Source organism: Anas platyrhynchos, chromosome 11 (genome assembly GCF_047663525.1).
Source record: "Anas platyrhynchos isolate ZD024472 breed Pekin duck chromosome 11, IASCAAS_PekinDuck_T2T, whole genome shotgun sequence".
In the NCBI taxonomy this organism is placed as follows: domain Eukaryota; kingdom Metazoa; phylum Chordata; class Aves; order Anseriformes; family Anatidae; genus Anas; species Anas platyrhynchos.
In genome coordinates this window covers 17,977,633-17,999,136 of record NC_092597.1, presented here as the reverse complement: position 1 = coordinate 17,999,136, position 21,504 = coordinate 17,977,633, and the positions used below count along the sequence as shown (strand labels likewise).

General features: G+C 38.9%; 1 protein-coding gene across 6 annotated transcripts in view; it reads left to right on the top strand.

Annotated features, from left to right (window-relative positions):
* Positions 1–21,504, top strand: part of AGBL1 (AGBL carboxypeptidase 1) — a 447,272-nt gene that overhangs the window by 88,120 nt on the left and 337,648 nt on the right. For all 6 annotated transcript variants that reach the window (XR_011811890.1, XM_072043264.1, XM_038185147.2 and 3 more), the window contains 2 exons: positions 3,388–3,532; positions 6,952–7,105. Coding sequence is in view for 5 of the 6 variants with exons in the window: in XM_072043264.1 (XP_071899365.1) it covers positions 3,388–3,532; positions 6,952–7,105 (299 nt within the window). In the remaining variant the exon portion in view is untranslated. The remainder of the gene's footprint in view (positions 1–3,387; positions 3,533–6,951; positions 7,106–21,504) is intronic.

Below are 21,504 nucleotides of genomic sequence, written 5' to 3'. Positions count from 1 at the left end.
TCAGTTCATTGGGAAAATTGTATCATCTGTCAGTGATGCTCAAGAGTCGTGGTCAGGATTAGGTCCTCATCCTGCAGGGTGCTCTAGAAATGCACAGGGAAAGGCAACCTCAGCTCCCCTAAAAGTAGACAAGGATAGGTCAGGACATGTGGGTGGAGGATAGCACTGATGCTCACCTACTGAGATAAATCTCATGCCAATGTTACAATGCTAGGTGGGCTGCAACACCAGCAAAGCCCGAAATAATAACCTCTTCCTGGCTTGCTAATTTGTGTTTCCTGCTGCTATGGTAGTGTTGAAAAAGGGGCGTTGAAGAAAAAGTAGCAGTCTGGTGGAGTAACAAGGAGGCAATAGAGCCATCTTGGGGTGTCAGCAGTGGAAGGAGAGAGGGAGGCAAGGAAAAAAAATGCTGTTTTTAAAGTTTCCTTTAGAAAGATTCAGAGCTGCTGCATTTTATGATGGATTGTGAGGAGACCAGATTATATGCAGGATGAACACATGATCATTTATATTGCTTACACACAGGTATTTTTTCTTTTTAATGTATGAGTGAAGAATGCTGAAGCCTTACAAAACCACTTGTAACCTTCCTGTTACTACCAAGCAGTTTGCTGTAGATTGAAGTAGGTGTCAAGAAGTGATTAAAAAATCTAGAAATATCTGTTCTGAGTGGGTAGCTTTCTGGAACTGCAGAGGTGCACAAAACAAGAATGAAATGTGATGCTAAGCATCGAGGTTTGAGAGCTATGCATCCATACACTCAGGATCATGAGATCTGAGATTTGTCAGGAGTGAGCAGCATGGACTGCCGGGTTAGTATCAAGGTCAGAGGTGTGTGGTGGTGCAAAGCTTCTGGTTTAAGTGTCCATTTTATACAGGGAGAAGCCTTTACTGGACCATTAGGGACAGGCAGGAATACTTTCCCAAATGTGCATGGAAGATATGTAGGCAGTATCTTTCTGCAAAGTCCTGCTTCTCCTAACATCTCTGACTACAAATATAAATTTAGATGGAAGAACTCAGAAGATCTCAGCACTTTATGAAACTATTTCATAAGTAATGTTACCTAATTTTCCAAGTGACACTGAATATAATAGACTCCAGGGAGATGAGTCCTTTCCCATTGTACAAGAAATGGTTCTTAATTATCCTTTACTGACAAAACTAACAAGAACTAAATCAAATGGTATTGTCCTGACCTTAACAACAAACCACCACCACCAAAAAAAACCACCAAACACTTTCACATCCTGGATCCACTGAAATATAATAGCTAGGTAGATGTTTCTATATATATTGGATTCATTGCATTTTTTATCTGACCCTTTGTCCAATATTAAGGTGGTTTATTTGCAAGATGAATATTGGGGGGAAGGGTTCAAATCATGTGGGTTAGGAGGATAAAATCATAGGCTTTTCAGTTTGCCACTGTGACTCAGTGTTCCTGTACTGTCTGTCTATTGATCCACTCAATGTCATTCACCCCCACAAGTTCCTAATGTTAACTTCAGGTGAAAAAACAGCAGCATTGTATTGTGTCTTCCTTATGAAGAAGAGATGATTATTTTGGAGAATTTGACAAGAATAATTATCTTTTTCTCTCCACCCCTTTGAATGAGAATGAACAGCAGCAAAATAAACTAGTATTGTAAATTCCAGGAGCTGAAATTGCATCTTTTGGTTGCCGCCTCTATTTTGCATTTTAATGCAACGTTGATGATAACATTTGTCAAAGAAACCTCACAGTCCTTCAGAATCAGAAGGTTCCACAACCACATAATTGGTGCAATGTGGGAAAAATATTGTTTGAAATGTACTTATGGATGCAATTTGCTGTGAAGCTTCTCCCTAAAGTGCATGAATTGTCTCTTCATCTCTGCTGAAAGAAAACTTTATCAGAATAAATCTCCTGCAAGAGTAGATTGGGAACGGACCGAGAAGCTTCCTTTTAAAATTTTGTAGTTTTAATGAAGGGAGTGTCAAGTGCCTGAGTGTAGAGATAGGCCTTGGTGGCCCTGACCAGGTGCACCTGTGTCCTCCACTGCCCAAACCCTTTGCCCATGGGCCCAGGAGCTCTATCTGAGCTCTGTGCTGTCCATTCAGTCCCTGCCTGAGCTATGTTGTAGAAAGGCTCTCACTCAGTTGCTGCTACATCTATGCTTTGGTAAGAACCATAGTGATCTGGACCCTTACCCACAGACTGATCTTCTGCCTCTACTTCAGACCTGCCTCATCATCCCAAACTCGTCTGATGATCTGGACTAGCGGCTGAACCTGTCTGCCATCTCTGGGCATAACCTGCCCAGGTACCATGAGGGAACCCTGGCTCATGAGGCCCTTGCATTGCTGGCTTTGATGCAAAGCTCAGCTCACTTTCTCTTGGGGAGAAACTGGCCTTCTTGTTCCCTGACAGGGAAGGACTAAAGCATTTGAAAAGAAGAGATCCAAAAGAGGATTTTTTGTTAGTTCTTAATTTGCAAGTCTGTGTGAGCTCACTTCTCTGTGTGCAGTCTCCATACAAATCCAATCTCCTGCTCTTCCTAGTCAAGACAGAGGCTTTGATGACATTTTAAAGACTTTTATGCATATGCTGTGTTTTTTTCCTGGCATGTCCCTTGTTGTCTTGTGGTTGAACTGAATGACTGGTTTCACATTTTACTAGGATATTTGTATTTTCTAAATCTCCAGACTTTCACAGAATATTTTCATGTGGCATTGTTTGGGGATGTGAATAGGTACATACAGCTCAGAGCAAGATAACCTGGATGTTGAAAGCAATACAGCAATGTTAGCTGAATGCATTAATTTAAATGTCTGGACTGCACTGTATGAACTAGCATTAGTTAGCTTCTTATTTTCACCTTCACAAAATGAGACAAACTGTTAGGTTTCCATGAGAGAGCTCCCATCCAGGAGCAGCATGACTATCTGGGGCTGGCTGTGCCAGTACTGCTACATGCCGTTTTGTCACTTATCTGCCTGCTGGCCTTTGTGGACTGAGTAAATCCCAGGAGAGCCTTGAATTTGAATTTGCACAGTGGTACTTAAAATCAGGATGCTTATTGTATTTCTATGTCTAATAGGACCACGGTTTCTCTAGCCTTCCTCATTTTCATACAGCCTGCTGGTGCATTGCTATGTTACAGGATGTTGTTTAGCACTGTTATATTTTGTACCTGTTCATTGCTGGCATTTGAGTTGCTGTATTTACATGTGGCCTTCCCAGGCTTCATCCAATGATGGGATGAGTTTAGAGCCCATCTTCAGTATGAGGTGAAAACTCATTCGGGGTGGACAGTTTTCTGAATGCTTAGTTCTTTTACGGCTACTCCAAATGTGCATCTGGGAGTGATAACTGTCCACTTTCTCCTCTTTCTCTTTCTCCAGAAACCACTACCGCTGCAGCACAGCTGCAGGAGGAGGCATGAGAGGAAAATATTACTACACACTCACTTTCAGCATTAAGTTCCCTCACAAAGATGATGTCTGCTACCTGGCCTACCATTATCCCTACACCTACTCCACAATGATGGTAATGCTGATATGTCTGTCTAGATAAGTTAATAAGCCTGACAGATTGGAGCTGCTTAGACATGAGAAGTCTTTGTGATAGCATAGAGGTCTGTTCTCACAAGCAGCTTTTTAACTATCATGATGCTCTCAATGCCTTACTTGTAGCTGTAGCCTCTGTCAGCTCTGGAGCCCAGAATGTTTTAGGAGAAAATAATTTCTGTATGGGATAAGCTGAAGTGCAAACATAACAGTCATAAAATGTCCTAAAATGCAAGACAAAGATGTCTCTACTTGCTTGGACTTGCAGTATCCTCCTGAGAGAAGCAGATATCCATAGCTAATGGCATGTAAGAAGTGAAGGATGCCCACTCCAGCTTCTACCAGAAGATAGCAGCTCAGCTTTCAGAGCTACACGTGCAAGTAGAGCAATAGCACAGTGCTGGGCCTTCTTCAAATATTCTTTGTCAGCTGTTTCATCTGTGCCAGTTGGAGTGTCAGGAGGCATTTGTGACATCCCAAACCAGTGCTGTCAATTTGAAAACTAAAAGAATATGAATCCAAGGCATAAATTGTATTATTTAGTTTTACTGAGCTTATTTCCTGGGGAAGAATTTGTTTTCTCCAGCCTTTTCTGGCTGGGAGTGGATGGTAGAAGAATATTCTGGGAAATGCATCAAATGCATTTTCTCAGATTGATCTGGGAGAGCCCAAGGTCTAAAAGGAAGGTAGAATAAAAGAGGGGAAATGAATGGCTTTGGAGGTTGCTTTGTGGCTTTCTCGCTGTTAAAGTTGAGAAAGATATTGCAGAAAATGAAGACATAAGGTTCCTGGAGATCAGTTCCACCCGTGGCAAAAAATAAATTTTTTTTTTTTTTTTAGTTCTGGACATCTAGTGACAGTGTGGGTTGGTGAAATATGGGCTTATTCTAATTTTTACAATGATACCAGTTTGCCATTATCAGATATGAAAGCATACACAGGCTTTCAAAGGAGACTGTCCTCTCTCACTTAGTAGCCATGCAGCTTTGTATGCTGCCAGCATAGCTTGGATTAGATTAATTCCCTCTCAAAAAACAGTCTCTTGTCAACTGCTTTACATCCCATTATGGATGTTCAAAGAAACTGCTTTCAATAGCTGGGAGAAGGCCAATCAGGCCTTCACAGTCCAAGCTATGCCTGCCAGCTCACTTCTCATCAGGCTTACGGGCACCAGCTATTCCTCTGAATCAATGAGAAGGAGAACATGCCCTAGTTGTGGGTTTTGACCTATAGCCTTAAAGACACATATATACTGCAGTCTGCAGGGTTTTACAATTACAATTGTAGTACTGAAGAATTGGGTAGACTTATTCACCACCATACTTTATTATGGAGATGCAGTGCCTCATCACTATTTTACTGTTATTGATTTCTACCTTCTGCTGGCACAAAAGCAGGGGACTTGGAGAATTTGTATGCTCTGGGAATCCCTGAATATCTCACCTACTCTGGAATGAATTGAATAGAGATGAAAAAGATGTTATTCCTAGACTTGCAGGACCAGGTCTTGAAGTATTTCACTGCCTCTTCAAATAAAATGCTTATTGAAGTTCAAGGAAATTTTTGCCCCAGGAAAAGTTTAAATGAACTCAAGCTCAGTAAGGACCATAAAATTTTGTAAATGGGAATTATAAGTGGAAAAGATTGATAGATTGTTCTGTCCAGCTCTTTATCCAAAGCAAAATTGTTGCCTCTAATATTTCTAAATGGCTTATTTGCTTGGACTAATTTAAAATGTCTTGAGTGATGCAATTTGCACATTTCCATGTTACTTTAATTTCCACAGTGAATAAGCTAAATCAGGTTTGTGCACCAGTAGATCTTATTTTAAAGCATTTGTCCACTGGTGAATATGTTGGTTTTACATATCAGTAATAAATTAAAAGTGATTAGGTACCCAAGGGCTCAATTAAATACATAATGCTTTGGGGAAGAAGATAAACTTGGATACGAAGTTAGTAATTTGGAAATGTTTTTAAATATCATATATATTTAATTGTTACAGGCATGTTTACAGGAAATACATATTGCGGAATCCTATTTGAACTGGATGCACTCTGCAGTTCATTACTTTTTGTCCATTAGTAATTATATTTATTTTATGAACAGTAATTTATCAATTTTTTCATCATAGTGTTAATTGTTTAGATATCTAGCTGAAAACTCTATGGCAGCTATACCCAATTAAGTTTCACTGGGTACCAGAAGCATAAGTAAAAGATGAATATTGAGTTCTCTGTATCTATGTGAGATCTTTAAATGGGTCTAATAATTGAATTTACTTTATAGAGCAGTACGTTAATTATTTTATGACACAGATGAGTCTAAATTTCAGTTCTGTGTTTTCTTTCAAAAACTCTGGGAAAAGCAGTCTGCAAGATGGTAAAGTTCAAGGTTTTGGGAATAGAAATAGTTTGTTTCTTAAACATTGGCTGAAATTTACCCCTGACTTCTAAACATAAAAAAAATTACCATGTAAAGGCTATTATGTGAACTGACGCATTTTAGTTAAGATTATTTTAGGATGAGCGTGCATACTGCAATGTACCTGTTTCTTCCAGTCTAGAGGCAACTGCTGCTCCACAACAGTTAGCGACACTGCAATGAGATTACTTACCGTATTATTGCCACTTGCAATTGCAACGTAAACAGGGAGAGAGAGCCACTGAGAACTGCACATCATCTGGTGTGTGGGTGGTGAGCGGCTATGTGTCTAATGAGGCGATTAAAACTAGTTCCAAAAAGATTTAAAAGATTTTTTTTTTTTTTAGGCTGCCAATTCTTTTTCTCAAATTTCTCAAGAAGGTTTTTTTTTTGTAAGAATTATTTAAAACTGACAACCATAAACTTTGGGGGGTGGGGGATGGACGACTTTTTAAGTAACTTTTTGGAAAGATGCTCTTACTCACTTTCCCCAATAGTGGCTGTACAAAACTGTTTTGATGTAAATTTTTTGACTGCCTCTGGTCTGGACTTGTTCCTGAGTCTCACTGACATGTGCTTGACAGCTAACCAGTCAGTTCTATAAATACTGAAAGAAAGACAATTTTTCTCATGTTACATGGTCCCTAAGAAAATGTAAGGAGTATGCAGTTCTTTTATGGACTTCATGTACACATAGAAACCCATTTTTGCTAATAAAGAAAAAACCTAGGAACAGTTCAGGTAAAATGATACACGAGTAATAGACCTGTGCAGCTTCAGTGAACTGGGCTGTGTTCTGAATGGCTTATGCTTACTGAAGGTATGTAAAAGGAGATACTGCTAACTAGCATACGAGAGGAGCTGGTAAATTAGCAAGAGATGAAATTAATACCAATAATCACATAGAGACAGTGGAATAAAATCAGTTTTTATAAATCATGAACTCATAAATCTGTTTTCTTGCTTCTTTCGTAGGCTCATCTTGACATTCTGGAACAAAATAGGAACCCCAAGAAGGTTTACTGGAGGAAGCAGACGCTCTGCCAGACGCTAGGAGGAAATCCATGCCCATTGCTCACAATCACTGCCATGCCAGAGTCTAAAAAAAGCGATGACTTGGAACAGTTCCGTAAGTAGCCAAATGAAGCATTTAAAAAGTTACTGGTGACGTGTGGTCATGTAAGGAGTGGCACTGACAACCTGTTTTGTGGATATGTTGATTTTCTTGCTTTTCTCATTGTGAAAAAAAGAAATATATATATCAAGAATAGCAAATTACAACACTTCTTTTAAATGACAAATTTATACGGAGGAGGGAGAATACCTAACATCATTCTTTACTTCAATTTTTCTTTAATAATCTGAAACAGAAAGTTCAGTATCAAATATCTCCAATGTCAAGAAACTTCTCGAGTAACCAATTCAAAAAGAAATTTGAATTTTTTTTTGTTGTTGTTGTTGCCATTCCAAATTGAAAAGATTTATTTATTTTAAAGTTTCAAACTTGCCAAAGAAAAAATACAAGATCATTCTTTCCCAGATGTATGTAGTAATTAAAGTGTCCTGGTCAAATTCCAGATCCTCCAACATGCCTGGTAGCTCCATCTGGACATACTATGGCTTCTTGCATTTTGTCAGTCTTAGCTGATGATGTGGTAATTATAATAGCTGCCATGTTATATCTAGAGATAGTTATTTTTCATTGTGAAAGTCGAAGATTTAGACCTCCAGTGGCCTTGATTAACAATGTTAAGCTATATAAGTTTCTGTAATCAACAGCAAGTGACAAGAAGATTCTGTTCAGCATCACATTGGATTAGCTTTGTCTTTCGTGTCTAAATGTCAGACTACCTATATGTAGGTTGACATAGAAGGGAAACTTTTTTCCTGAGTCTGAAGCAAGGCAAAAACATATTTTTTTTTTCTGCTCTTTGCATATCTGTAACACAGGTGGAGAACATCTAGGGAGTGTGGAAATTTAGATTGCCTTAAATCTCTTAGCTTGTTATGCAAATATATATTATCTCACAGAGAGATTAGGCTAGGTATATCCAAAGAGATTCTGTGATATGAACAACATTTCTTATCACAGAATTCTCTTTTCAGGGATACGTGGGAAGTCAGACTCCGCACAATGTCCATTCCAAATTTATAAACTAAAAGGAAGCTCACGTAATAGAGTTTGGGAGAAGTTATTGCCGTCTTCCCGGGTTTAGGTTAGAGCACAGTGGCTGCAGTTATGCTGACATTACAGTATAATCATCCTGAGCTCAGACATCTTTATAATTGTTGGTAAGTTTTCATTCAGGGAGCATTTACATTAGAATTAGCATGTTTCTGAACATGAATATAGTTTCCTAGGTTGAAATTTTAAAGCAAAATGGCAAAAAATTGCCAACTACAGCCTACATGGGAATTCATAAGATGCTTGCACATAAACGGCCTTAATGGTGGGAACTGGAGGCAGTGTCAGAGAAAATTGGATCATTGGCACTGCTATTATTAGTAGTATTTACATTACAATATCACATACAGCACTCAAATAGGGAGTTTGGCTGTGGTGGGTGCTGTCCATGCTTAACAGGAAGAGAAAATTCCTGCCCTTAAGCACTTTTGTTCCATGATAATAATGCTACAGAACAGAAAACCAGTGGGTGGGAGTTGTGGTGGTAGAGGGTGGTTATGTAAAGAAGTCTTTGGCATACTGCAGATGGTCAGCTGGTTAGATGTTAGCTGTTGACAGAAATTTTCAAACCTCATGGCAGACAGTCTCAATAGGGCAACTGAAAGTAAATTGGAATTAGGGGTTGGAGCCATGCAAGAGAGGCATGAAGTGAACAATTTTTTTGTCCAAGTAAATATGCTTTTCCAATGAGGGTGCAAAGTAAAGGGTAAGGTAATGGTTGGATTTATCAAAGTAAGGACTTGGAGTGGGTCAGTCACATGATACATGAATGTGCTGACCACTGGATTAAGCACGTTTGGTTTTGATAGGACTGCAAATTCTTGCTTTTCTGACATAGGAAACTTAAAAAATAATTAAACAAACAAATAAACAAACAAAGAAACAACAACAACAAAAAAAAAAAAACAACCAAACAAAAACAAAACTTCAATTTTCCAAAACAGAAAGCAATGGCCTTGCTTTATGACCAACCCAACAACATGCCAACATCTACAGATAGGCAGACATGATGATCAAGTTAAAAACTCTGGAAGAAAATCACCAGCCTGCACCAATGGAGGTAAAGCAAGAATAGCTAAGGATGTTTCCACCTTTGGTGTCAGCCACCAGAGGGAACTGTAACTGCATATGGTAATAATGTGCCAGACTGTATATCATCTTACATTGGATACCTTGATCTGAAAAATTATTGTACCAGGCGTGGTACACTGGGGAGAATGATTGTCCTCTGTGCATGCAGGACTTGTATTTGTGACAGTTGAGAAGTACAGACATACTGAAATGAGGGTTGTTAGGAAATGACAACACCATATTGACCAGTGCAATCATACCCCCCCAAAGTCGCACTGCTTTTAGGGAGTATTATGAAATATATGTGACAGGAGGCATTACCTTTTTCTGGGGCACTCTATCCCCTGAGAACGCATCTTTCAGTGTTGAAATAGTGTCTGGCAGGCTTTCAGAAGTCACTAACCTGTCTGGAAAGGCAAGGTTTGCACAATCCCAGTGCAGTGTAGGCTTGGATATTCATTCAGTACAGATTTACTGGAAGATTCATGAAGGATTTGTGAACATTTTGGACAGGTACTTATTCTGAATACCTCAGGATATTGTAATATTCACCATTTGTGTTCAAATTCTAGTTATGTGGCTCAAGTCCTCTTTATTTTTAAGAGAGAAATACCTCCTGGTTTGTGATCTTACATGAATTCAGTAGGAACTCATAGTTCTGACTGAAATTCCATGAAATTATGTGCCAGTAAACTCTTCTGCTGGAGCTTTGCAAGGAAATGAGATTGACTTCCTAAATCTCTCTATGAACCAGTTGAACTCAATCAAAGCAGAATGTGTACAAACCCACTTGCCTGAACTGAAATAAAAATTGTTTGGGGGAGAGACAGTGTCAAGGAAAGGCAACACATTTTCTCTTAAGTTTCCAAAACTATAAATGTAAACACCAATACTCTTAGGTGATGAAAATATTTGTTGTTTTATCAAGTGGAAGAACAGCAAGCGCACCATGTGTTTTATGCTGTGGGGATGCCTCCAGGCAAATGTGAATAATTATATATATACTTATTTCGTATAAGCAGCTTGGATAATTATGGCTTTGGGGGACGCATTTAGCTTAATTTGTGCTGCTTTTTGTGGCTTTGATCAACAGTTGCTTCTTAGCTTCCTCATCTTGTACGACATGCCCTTCTCTCTATGAATTGGGTTGGCTGATGGAGGGGCCTGTTTGTCAATATTTTCCAGGCTGAAAACATAACTCAAAAGCAACAACTATGCGGGAATCAAAGGATGGAGACTTTCTCAGTAGTAACTCTCACTGCTTTGTACAGTGTCTATGCATATGCATTTCAGCTTGAGAAGTGATGTGGAGCTCCAGCACTGGGAAACTTGGCACACGGGTGATGAATAAAAATTGATAGCCCTTGTTCTTTCCTTCTGTTTCCAGAGTTCTGTACAATTCATAGTTCTCATGAGCTATAGCCGTTTTACTCTCCTATCAAATTTGTTATTTCTGCTTTGTACATTTGTTAATCTGCGCCTTGAGAGGTTCTTTTCAATAATACCAGTGGTGCAGGTAAAATACAAAGCTCTTCAGGGCTTCATAGCCATTGCTCGTGATTGTACTTTTAATACTCTAAATCCTTCTCTAGTATAGATGCGTGAGGAGTGGGAAACATCACTGATGAAGAGGCATTGGGTGAGGAGTGCTGGGAGGAGACCGTGATACTCCTGATAGGAGCTCAGTGAGGAGGAGTTATTGCACTACTGGAGGTGCTGATAGAGTGGGAGCGACCCAGGGATGATGAGGGCATGGCATCTTCTGTGTCAGCTGTGCTTTATTTTCCTCGCTCTACTCTTTCAGATTGGTCTTGTCAGGCTTTTGATTAATGTGGCTCTAGGATGGTTAAATTTGTCTGAGTTAAATTTATTAATGTGCACCTTGTTAATAGGAAGCACAAGCCGTGCACGCTGACAGGAGCTGCACATTCACCGCATACTAAAGGGAAGAAAAATGGGCTGCTGTTTTTCTTCATTATGCGTAGTTTATGTGAGGCTTTGATATCCACGTAGGCTCCTTTCTCATTCCTCTCTATCTCCTGTTTATGTGATGGTGGTGTACTGAATTATTTTTATTAAATGATCAATTCTGAAACTGATATGAGGAGAGAAAGAAATAAGCCAGGTACTCTTTGACTCCCTTTGTTTTGTATCACTGTCGTACAACATCTCAGATACAAACAGCACAACAACTTCTCTTCAAACTTAATCAGTTTGTTGTTATCTGTGTTTTCCATATTCCTCCTTCCTCCTTCTTTTTCATTCTCACAGAGTTACACTCTGCAAATTTGGCCTTCCATATTATGTACAGAACTTTTCTTCAGAAGACTGTAGCTCTTCTCAGAATTATTTAAAACATAAAACTAAAACAGCATTCTGCAAGCTCCTGTGAGTGTGGTGAGCTAGTACACCGTGCCTGCCTTGGATGTTGAATCACAACTTGTAAACCTTTTGAAAATGAGAGAAGTGGAGAGTGGAAAGAATGGCTGGGTAGGCATTTACTCTTTGGCGACTTTGCTTGTGACTGTGTCAGATCTAGACTTAGACATTGTCTGATGAGAGGGACTTTCCAAGAAAGCAATTCTCAACATCTTTCAGGAGTGTTCTTAAATGCAGAAGCAGCAAGAATGACAAAGCTTCAAATATTGGTGCTAAGTCTGTTTAATGAAGTTTATTGGAGCTTGTAGAGCTCTGATTTTCTTGGGCTTACCCTATATAGTCCCATGAAGACAGTGTTAACATAATGTGTGTACTTAATAAACCCTTAATTCACAGTGTTATGTATTCAAATGTGCATTATGTGTCTGTGTTCTACCAAACCTCTCTGGCAGACAGAGTTTGCCACTGCAGTTAACCTATGTTCAACAGAAAGATCTCTCTTACTCCTGAAAGACCTCTATTATTCCTGGTTCTTGACTTACATGCTCCATTTTTTAATGAATACAGACAATTGCAAATGTTCAGTTAGTGCCTAATCTTATCATGGTTTCTTATGTGTCTTGCACAGGTGCCATTTTTTTTTAGCAATGAGGTATGCTTGGCCTAGCATAAAATAAAATAGTGTGCTTGTCATAGCGAAGACTGGTTTGTGACTAGAATCTTGTACAAGAATCTGTCAGAATCCAGTTCATCTTTCACACCAAAAGCAGAGTTTACCAGCTTGGCAGGTAGAACAAATGTATAATTTCTAGGCAGATTAAATGAACTCAGTCAGTAGTCTCCAGGAGATGATGAACATGGTAATGCACATTGACTCCCTTTTAGAAAAGAACTGCACTTTAATGAAAGATTTTCTGTAGCTGGAACAGCTGATCTGTGTGCATAGCATTGTACAACTGAGGCATTAAAATGTTTAAAATATGAAGGCTTAACTTCATGCCTACAAGATACCCATAGCGATGATGGAATGATTCTTTACCTCTTTCTATTCATTCAGTGACAAGTGATGCTTAATTATGACTGGAAGAGAACTAATAACCTGAAGTAGTCAGTATAAATATGAAGGCAAATCAGAAATAAAGTGGGTACAGTGGCATTTTCAGTAATCCACAACCCTGAGCTTCTGAGCCCAATTAAACGATTAGGAAAGCAAAGCTGAAAACTGGTTCTTTTACTGCACTAAGCAGGAGCCGATAAGACTGTGAAGGACAATGAAGGTGATCTGCAAGCTGACAAGCCCTTACAGACCATAGGATACTATTATGAATGGCAGAGTAAATGGACAGATTGACTCTTCAAAGCGTAGGTAAAACATCTAGCTAGTCATGCGTGGGTGATGATGAAACTCTATTCTGTAAAGAAAGAGCACACCAGTACATTGTCAATGTTAAGAGTGACTGAAATGAAATCACCAAATGCAAAAGGAGTGATCGGAGAAGGCCTGTTCACACTGCACTACTGTTCTGAGCTTGCTGTGTGCATGTTCCTCAGTGGGTGTTTCCTTGGCTGTGCAGTGACATGGTGTGGGTGTGTTAACACCCTTCTTTAGGTTGAGAAGGGGAAGGGGAAGATATAACTGAAGTGGTGTAATTGTAGCACAAGCTGGAGTGGTGCCTAATACAAGGGAATAACTGAAACAGTGAGAAAGAAATTCCTTAAGGACTGAAGATTTTGGTCGTTCTATGGTTGTACAGCAGCATGCTCCTGGCTGATGACCACCATCATTACTGCATTCTCAGCTCAAAGGCATGAACATCTTATATTGCCGTGGGGGTTAGTCCTGCATCCATTGAGAATACAGGGACTTTGTCACTTCTGCAAAGTGGAATGGGGCAGTCCTGGGTTATGGTATAAGGAATAAAGGTATAAGGTATAAAGGAAGTAATTGGAAAGCTCTTCATGGCTGGCTGTACTGTTGTGACTCCCATTAATAATACTGATTATGCAGTGTGTTACAAGTATTTCCCCTATGCACCTGATGAGCGTCCTTACAGCAGTTTGTGCAGTGTTACGGAGCTGAATGTCCTAGCTAACTAGCAGCAGTGGTGAGGAAAATTAAACAAAATATGACACTGGCAAATAGATTTACATCTGTAACTGCTGTCGCTTTGAGTTGCTTTTCAGTCATCACATGTCCTCTTTATGCAAGGCTGGGGAAACCATTATGGGTATTATTATAAAGAGACAATGACACCTCCTTTACCAAAATGTAATCTTTATGAGAGTTGGGACACATTTTCTGCCTGAGAGTGTTTCTGAAGATGGAAAGAGTAACATTTTTGGAATAAGGAATGGAAGGATGCTTCTGCCGTTCAAATCTCCAGTTGCTCCTAGAACTAGAATGAGGGATAAAGTGAGGCTAATGAGGTGTGTTTACTTGGTCTCCTCTTAAGCATAAGGAGTCGAAAGACATGGTTGCTGGGAGAAATATTCTAACATTTCTTGGTAGGCTTGTATTAGCTAGTTACATGGTTGCTTTGCAGCTTTGATCTTTTCTCAAAAAGAAACAAGCCCCTTTACCTTTAAATGTAATTTGCAGCAGAGAACAATTCCTGAACAAAGAACAGCAAAGGATGTGAATTGCAAAGGCCACTTGTGCAGGATACTGGGAAATAATGATCATGTAGAAAATGTACACAGTTTAATTAAGCACATTGATTAAATCAATATGATTCAAATAGCTTAGTGCTCCAATCAGCTTAATCTCATTAAATGTAATTCAGGCCTCGATAATTGATTAATAATGCATTATAGTTTATGAATTATTGACTTCAAGTTATAATAACTGTGCCTACTCCCTGCATGGCAGCAACCAGTGTTGCATGTTAATTATGAAAGACTCATGCTCTATTCTCTTGAATAACTTTTTTAAAGCTGGAGATGACACATCTCCTAATGAAATGGGGATCAAATTAGATCAATGCCTTATTGGAGTTAGCCCACCCAAAAGGAAAATGCACTCTTTAAAGGAAGCTCTCATCTAACAGTGCTGAAGTAGGGAGGCAGAATGACCTGCTTTGATTAGTAATGATCTTTCAAGCAGTCAGAAGAACTGCCTGTAGCAATTCAGCTGAAGTGCTAACCTGGCATTGTGCTTGTTGGAAACAGTTCACAATGGCAAGCACATCTGTTGTTCTCTTAATGGCATTGCAGTCTGTACTTTCTCCAACACACATACACACGGCATAACCAATGCTGCCGAGCCCTTAGGTCACACCTGTTTGCCAACTATTCATAGAGCAATTCAGTTTCCAATATTTCTGTCTGGATGCTTAGTGGTTTCTGTGGAGAGGATGAATATGCTTTTATAATAGTGGAATATTCCTCTAGTTGTAGTTGACCATACTCATGACAAGGGGGTTGAAACTAGATGATCTTTAAGGTCCCTTTCAACCCAAACCATTCTATGATGATAATTGCATTTCTACATTGTAAGTGTCATACAACAGAAAGCACCATTGCTACTACTGGTGAAAGTCTCAGGGAAGAAACAAATACTTTAAGAAAGCCTCAGCTTCTGAAGTAGAGGCCTTCTATTAAATGGCATTTCCATTGAATCTGAACAGAAGATATTGTATCAGATTGTCTTTCTGCCTACTTAGGTACTTAACGTGATCCAAATTGCAATTTTATGCAGAGAAGTCCACGAGCATTACACTTCCTTAAAGTATTCCATTTATGGAATATTTTCTGCTTTTTTTATTTCATCTCCTTCTTTTCTATTTCTATTCCTTAATTGTGATTATATTTAAAAATGAACAGATTTTATTGTGTATAGAAATTGAATGAGAAGATTATAGCAAACTGTGGAGGGGAAACAAAATATTTTTGCTTGATTCTTGCGTCTGCAATAGTGATTTTTTTTTTTTTTTTTTTTTTTTTATCTGCGTATCCCCTTGAGTTGAAGATTTATTCCTAATTTGTGGAGGTGCTGGTTTCTCTCTTGCTTTGTACCAAACACTTTGTTTTTGGTGACAAGAAGTCAGCTGTAATGAAAACTGTGATTCTGTTTTAATGCAGTAAAGAATGGATGAATAAAGATGTCATGTATTCTGCAATGCTAAATAGTTACAGAATTGTGAATATGAACTTTTTCTGCTTGAATAGGTAGTTTGTCAGGCATCTAAAGCCAAAGTAAAGCTCTCTAGATATGTAACACTGGCAGTGTGTGCTCTAAATTTTTCAAGATTTTCTTTCAATTTGAAACATCTTTTCCTTCTTTTTTTTTTCCCCTTCTTTTTCTTTTCTGATATCCCAGTCATAACAACGTGGCAGCCCATTGCAATGCCCTGAATGGTGTGCTATTTACAGACAAATTTCTGCAAAATTGTGTTCCTCTTTGAATATTCAGTCTGCAGCCGTAAAGGTGGAAGCTGGTTGAGTGGAACATGAAATTTGTGAGATAGATTTGGGGCTGTCTGCGGACTGAGGCCAGTGTTTTTCATAATGAATCAGTTGTTCTTTGACCTCCAGCATTCGGTGGGACTCACTGAGCTAGCACAGCGCTGATGCCATGGTCAGCCTTCTGTGAGTTTGGCAAAATGCCTATTAACATATTGAATCCAATGGTCAAGACAGCAAGCAGAGCACAGAAAACACTGAATTGAAGATCATGAAAAATCTGCCTTGGAGCATAAGCAACTAGCAATGTTATTTTGCAAAAGGAGAAAGCAAATAGTGTAATATCTCTTTCCTCTCCCACCCTTTGTGCATGCTAGTGGGACAGCCATCTGAAGTGAGATAATTTGTGCTGCTATGGATCTTCTTCATTCATGTGTAGTTTTTCACAGTGGTGGTGTGTGTCATGTTTTTTATTATTATTATTAATATTTTTAAAAAGAGCCTTCATTCTGAAATTTGGAGATCTGTTCTAAGTTCCCTTCTTAGTAGATTGTGCTATGCAGCTTTCTTCCCTTTCTTTAATTTTTGTTCTATTGCCCTTCTTTTTTTTTGAATTATAAGTCTCATCTTTATCCTCAGAGACTTGTAACCTTTGCATATCCTTTCCACATCCTTTCCAGAGAATAAATATCATGATTAACAGCAGCATTTTCTGGAATATGAGTTAGCAATGTCTTCTTGGTTGGTACAGACTTGGGCTAGAATATCAGTAGCTCTCAGCACTGTCTATGCCCCATTCTTCCAGTGTATCAGAGCCTTTTCTGAAATGTTAATGAATTAAACATCTTGAAAATCTAAATCAGTACATAACTGTTTGTCATAATTATTTTCATTAGTGATTTGTTTTTAAATGCCTCCGAGGTGCCTTCTTGCAGGTGCATGGTACAACTTGGATTTTTGATATAAGGCATTGAAAATACTGAATGAAACTGGAAAAGGTTTGGGGGAGTTCATGCTTATTTCTTATATTGCTTCAGAAATTTATAGACAGCTGTTTGGAACACACCTGTCTCACAACACCCCAGTGTCCTAGCCTTGCTGCAGTGGAGTTACAAGCTTCTATCACAGTAATAGGTTGTCCAAATTCTCACCTTCATAAAAGGGGGAAAAAATAATTCATCATCTCTCCCTTAGGGGGAAAGGCTTCAGAAACACCTGCAGATGCCGTGCTTCCAATGGTCAATCTGTGTATCTGGTAGAGGTATTGAAATATAGCCCATCAGAGCCTCCAGACAGCTTTTACTCCCTGAAATGGTGAATGAGCATTGAACGGCTACTAGGCTTCTCTTATCAACTTCAAATCACGGCATGAAGGAAAGAAAAAAAAAAAAAAGAAAAAAACAAAACACCAACAACACAACAAATGTGTTTCAGTGAGCTGCACATTTCCCCTCTCTGGCTATAAATTCCAGTCACATATGGTACTGTGGGGCATACGCTAAAAGGTCAGTGTGGTACTGTATAAATTAGCCAGGGAAGCATTCGAATTGAGTTAAATTTGTTCTCAATATGACAGAGAGAGGCTCTGTGAGGGAGGACATAATTTTAGGGTCAGATTGACTGCAGACTGAATATTGTTATAAGCAATATGCTTAGAAGGGGTGAAGAGCTAATGCTTATGCCTCAAGGTAAAGCAGAGGTCAGGAAGGGGTTTCTTCCAGCTGGTCACAATGTTGCCCAATTAGTTATGTGTCTTACTGCACAGGTTATTGTTTTTCACCACTTACAGGCTCTAGAGCACCTCCTGATACAGGGTAAAGTGGGTTGGCCTGGAGGTAGTTGGGTTTGCTGCTGCACACCTGATAAATTAGTTGATTGCAGATTTCAGAATCCTGCTGAAGTTGTGGATGGTACGGTAGTTTGTGGAGCACTTTTTGTCCTTAAAGGCCAGTAAGAGGGACTCATGGCTGCTGAGGTAGAGACTTGCTGTAAGGTAAGAAACTGGAGTTTGGTAGTGGAGTTTTACACAAGCATTGCCTGTGTGCAATGTTCTTGTCTGCCTGCTCTGTCTTGTCTGCTATCTATAAGGCAATTAAGAAGTGCTCCTCTAAGAAAAGGAGATGAGCTGCTGAGCTGTCACAGTGACCAATTGTCCTCCTTTCTGTTTAGTTGTACCTCCTCATTGCTAAGTACCTGGCAAGCTGTGGTCAGGGAGTGAAGGGCAGGTCAGTTGGCAGGTTGCTCTTGTGAAAAGGAGTAATCCATAGCTGGAAAGCTCATTGAGTGTAGCATATGTATGGGCTGATGTCAGGCCCAAATAAGTGTTCTTGCTGTCACAGAGAACGGTGTCTGTCTCCAGTATTTTTTTCTTCTCTGGCCCCGATGCTGTGATTGCAGATTGAGCTAGATATAGATTGCTTTTTGATGCCTGATGATCTCATGGGAACAAACTATTCTCTGACCTGGACTCAGTAATGAGATTGGACAGAGCGGGCAAAGTGTGGACTCTGCTACTCTCCTAATAAACTATTGCTGTTGGTTTGGGAACTCGACTTAGAGATAGGTTAGGGGAAGATGGTTAAGTCTGGCACAAACTGTGCTAAAGAATTGCTAGGTTGTGGCAGGAACAATAGCACACCCTGCTTCCAGAGAATCTGCTACTCTTAGATGTTCTCTCATTGTTCTCTCATAATCCAGTGAATCTTGCATTTTTCAGTCTCTAACCATAGGCTTCTGCCATGCAAAGGCAAACACGTCAATATACAGAGCAGGCAGACCACTGGGAAACACTGTGGGTGTCATCATAACTTTCATGTTGTTGTCATCTTTACCCTTTAAATCTTGGCTGACTGGTTTAGAGGGACTGTCTATTGCAGCTTACTTTAAACAAAATAAACATTTTTTTAAACTCACTTTAAAAAACAAACAAAAAAACTTGTTTTAAAACAAAAAAGCCCTAATACTTCACGGCTTTGTAAACTTTCTGGATAACAGTGTTCCAATTTCTGGATTTCATGTTAGGAGCTATGTGTTTCTGTCCAATAAAGGCTGACCTAGATAGTCATGTATTATAAATTACTGGTGTTTTTTGGGTTGAATGGAGCAGCTTTACTACTTGTTTGCCAGAGCTGTAGGCAGGTTCTTCTACTACTCTGCCCACGTTCATGCGAGCAGTTCCACAGTCATGTGAAACATAGTGGATAGTAATCCTTTGTGTTAATTCTAGTATTAATATACCAGAGAGCCTTAGTGGGTGAGGGGACGCTTTTGCAATGCATGGTGTGTACTTGGTTTTCCCTTGTTTTGGTATCTGTAATACTGAACACCTGCTATTTGTAATTTTTATGTGTAAATTGGTTTTGCTGTGAGCTTCTCTGTAGGTTTCTATTTGATCTGTTTAACTGAGTTTCATTTCTCTAATTCTAGAACAGGATCACTTCTATGTGACTGATACAGCCAATCTTATCTCAGTAAAATAAGTACAGCAGTATATTGAAACTCATAGTTTTGCAGGCGCCACTGGCTGACACTTCTTGTTGCTTGTAACTGACAGATTCTAGAAGAAATTTGCAGTTAATGGGCTGCAGTTATATATAAAATGAAATAAGACTGAAAATACCCTGTAATGATTTTTAAAATACTCTTCAGTTAATGAGAGGATTTGTCCATCTCTACATCAGAGAAACTTGTTAGCTCTCTGAGCTTGACCAACTGTTTCTAATGCAGAAATAGAAATTGCCAATAAACAAGTGGAGACAGCTGCTACGTTCAGACTGTAAATGTGCTGATAAGATCAACTGGTTGTCAAGTGACATGGTAGATGCTGCAAAGTGCACCAGTGTTTGTAGAGAGCTGAACTTGAAGGGTATCTTTTCAGAATATTTTTTTTTTTTTTTTTTTTTGTGACTAATGGATATCAGTTTCTAGCTGACAAAACTACATGCATCAGGTCTTCCGCTCATTTTAGGTTTCTTTTCTTTTTCTGCAATTTCTACTGCTTCATTTTGTTACGTGACTTTGCAGAATCGAGTAGCAGAAGGAAAAATACTAGTCAGTGTGTCTCCTGTTTCTTTGGTATTCTATTCCAGAAGAGAGGAGGGGAAGGGGAAAAGAAAAAAACAATACAGGAAGCTATTGAATTTTGAAGTCACCATTTACCTGTTATATGTGTAAGCAGGCCTCCCAAATATTTATATAGGACTTTTATAGTCCTGTCAGAACAATTTTTCTTAAGGCGTCCTAGAGATGTTCCGTGCCTTTTCTCTCCACTCCATCTTACCTTTAGGTTAATGAAGTTTGCATAATAGAATTAGGTCCCAGAACCAACAGGACTTGTTCCAGATCTTAACTTTTTCCCAAAGAAGACATTTTCTCAGTAACACTCAGAAAATATCTATCAAATCACCAGCGCATTTAGAATTCAATTTTCTCTCTCAATTGCAATTGTCGTACTACTTAGTTGTGGCTGGAGCAGGGGGGAGTAATTTCTCTGCCACTTGGTAATTTTTTTACAAGCTTTTTCTCTTCTGTCTTCATTAAAGTTGTTTAACAAACTGTTTTAAAGATTTTCTTGCTTAGCCAGGTTGCTGTTTTTGTCTGAAATGGACAAGATGTTAGGTGAAATAAGCTGTATTTTGTATTAAAAATCTGGTGGGGTGAACTGGTGGGTAAGTGTGAGTGAATGAACAAGTCAGAATGGGGTTGGAGGTATATCTTGACCCACAGATAAATGAAGACTTTTGGATGACTTGGGGAAAACATGAAAAGGCATTATGGAATTGTCTTGTGAGTCTTTTCCAAATGTTCTAGACTTTTTTTTTTCTCCCTTAAGAAAAACAGACCTACTACAAGTTCCCATTTTCTTTCCTCATTCTTCCCTTGGTCTGAACTTACTGATTTCATACCATTTTTTTTTATTTTTTTATTTTTACTGATCTTCAAACACCACTTTTCTCCTCAAGTCTGAAAGTGAGACATAATAATGATTGATGCAGGAATATTGTAGCAATCTGCAAAGGTGTATGTATGTACTAATTTTGGGAAGCATGGATGGGTTTCAATATGAAATTGACAGCTATGCTGTAGTATCATGGTATAAGACAACATAACTGAGGAGGGACTATTCTGATGATATTTAGGTTCCAGATTTAATTAATTTTCATGAATGATGAACTAAATACCAAAGCAAAAATAGGAGGAAGTACTCTGAAGTCATGGTTCATATGGAAATTCAATTCTCAAGTGAATGTGGATGATGCAAAATACTTCATAATTGGGACTTTGGAAACTGAGCTTGAACTCAGTGACTGATATGTATGTTATCCTTTGGCAATTTGCTTGTTCTTTAAAACCCTGTGTTGTTAAACTGGAATATGCTTGAAACGTGAAGTCTTTTAGAAGATGATGAGTGAGATTGGAATTTATTTTTGCTGGCATCAGCCTTTGACAAGTCTTCCAAAGGACCTTTAGGTACCACCATAAGCACCTACCTG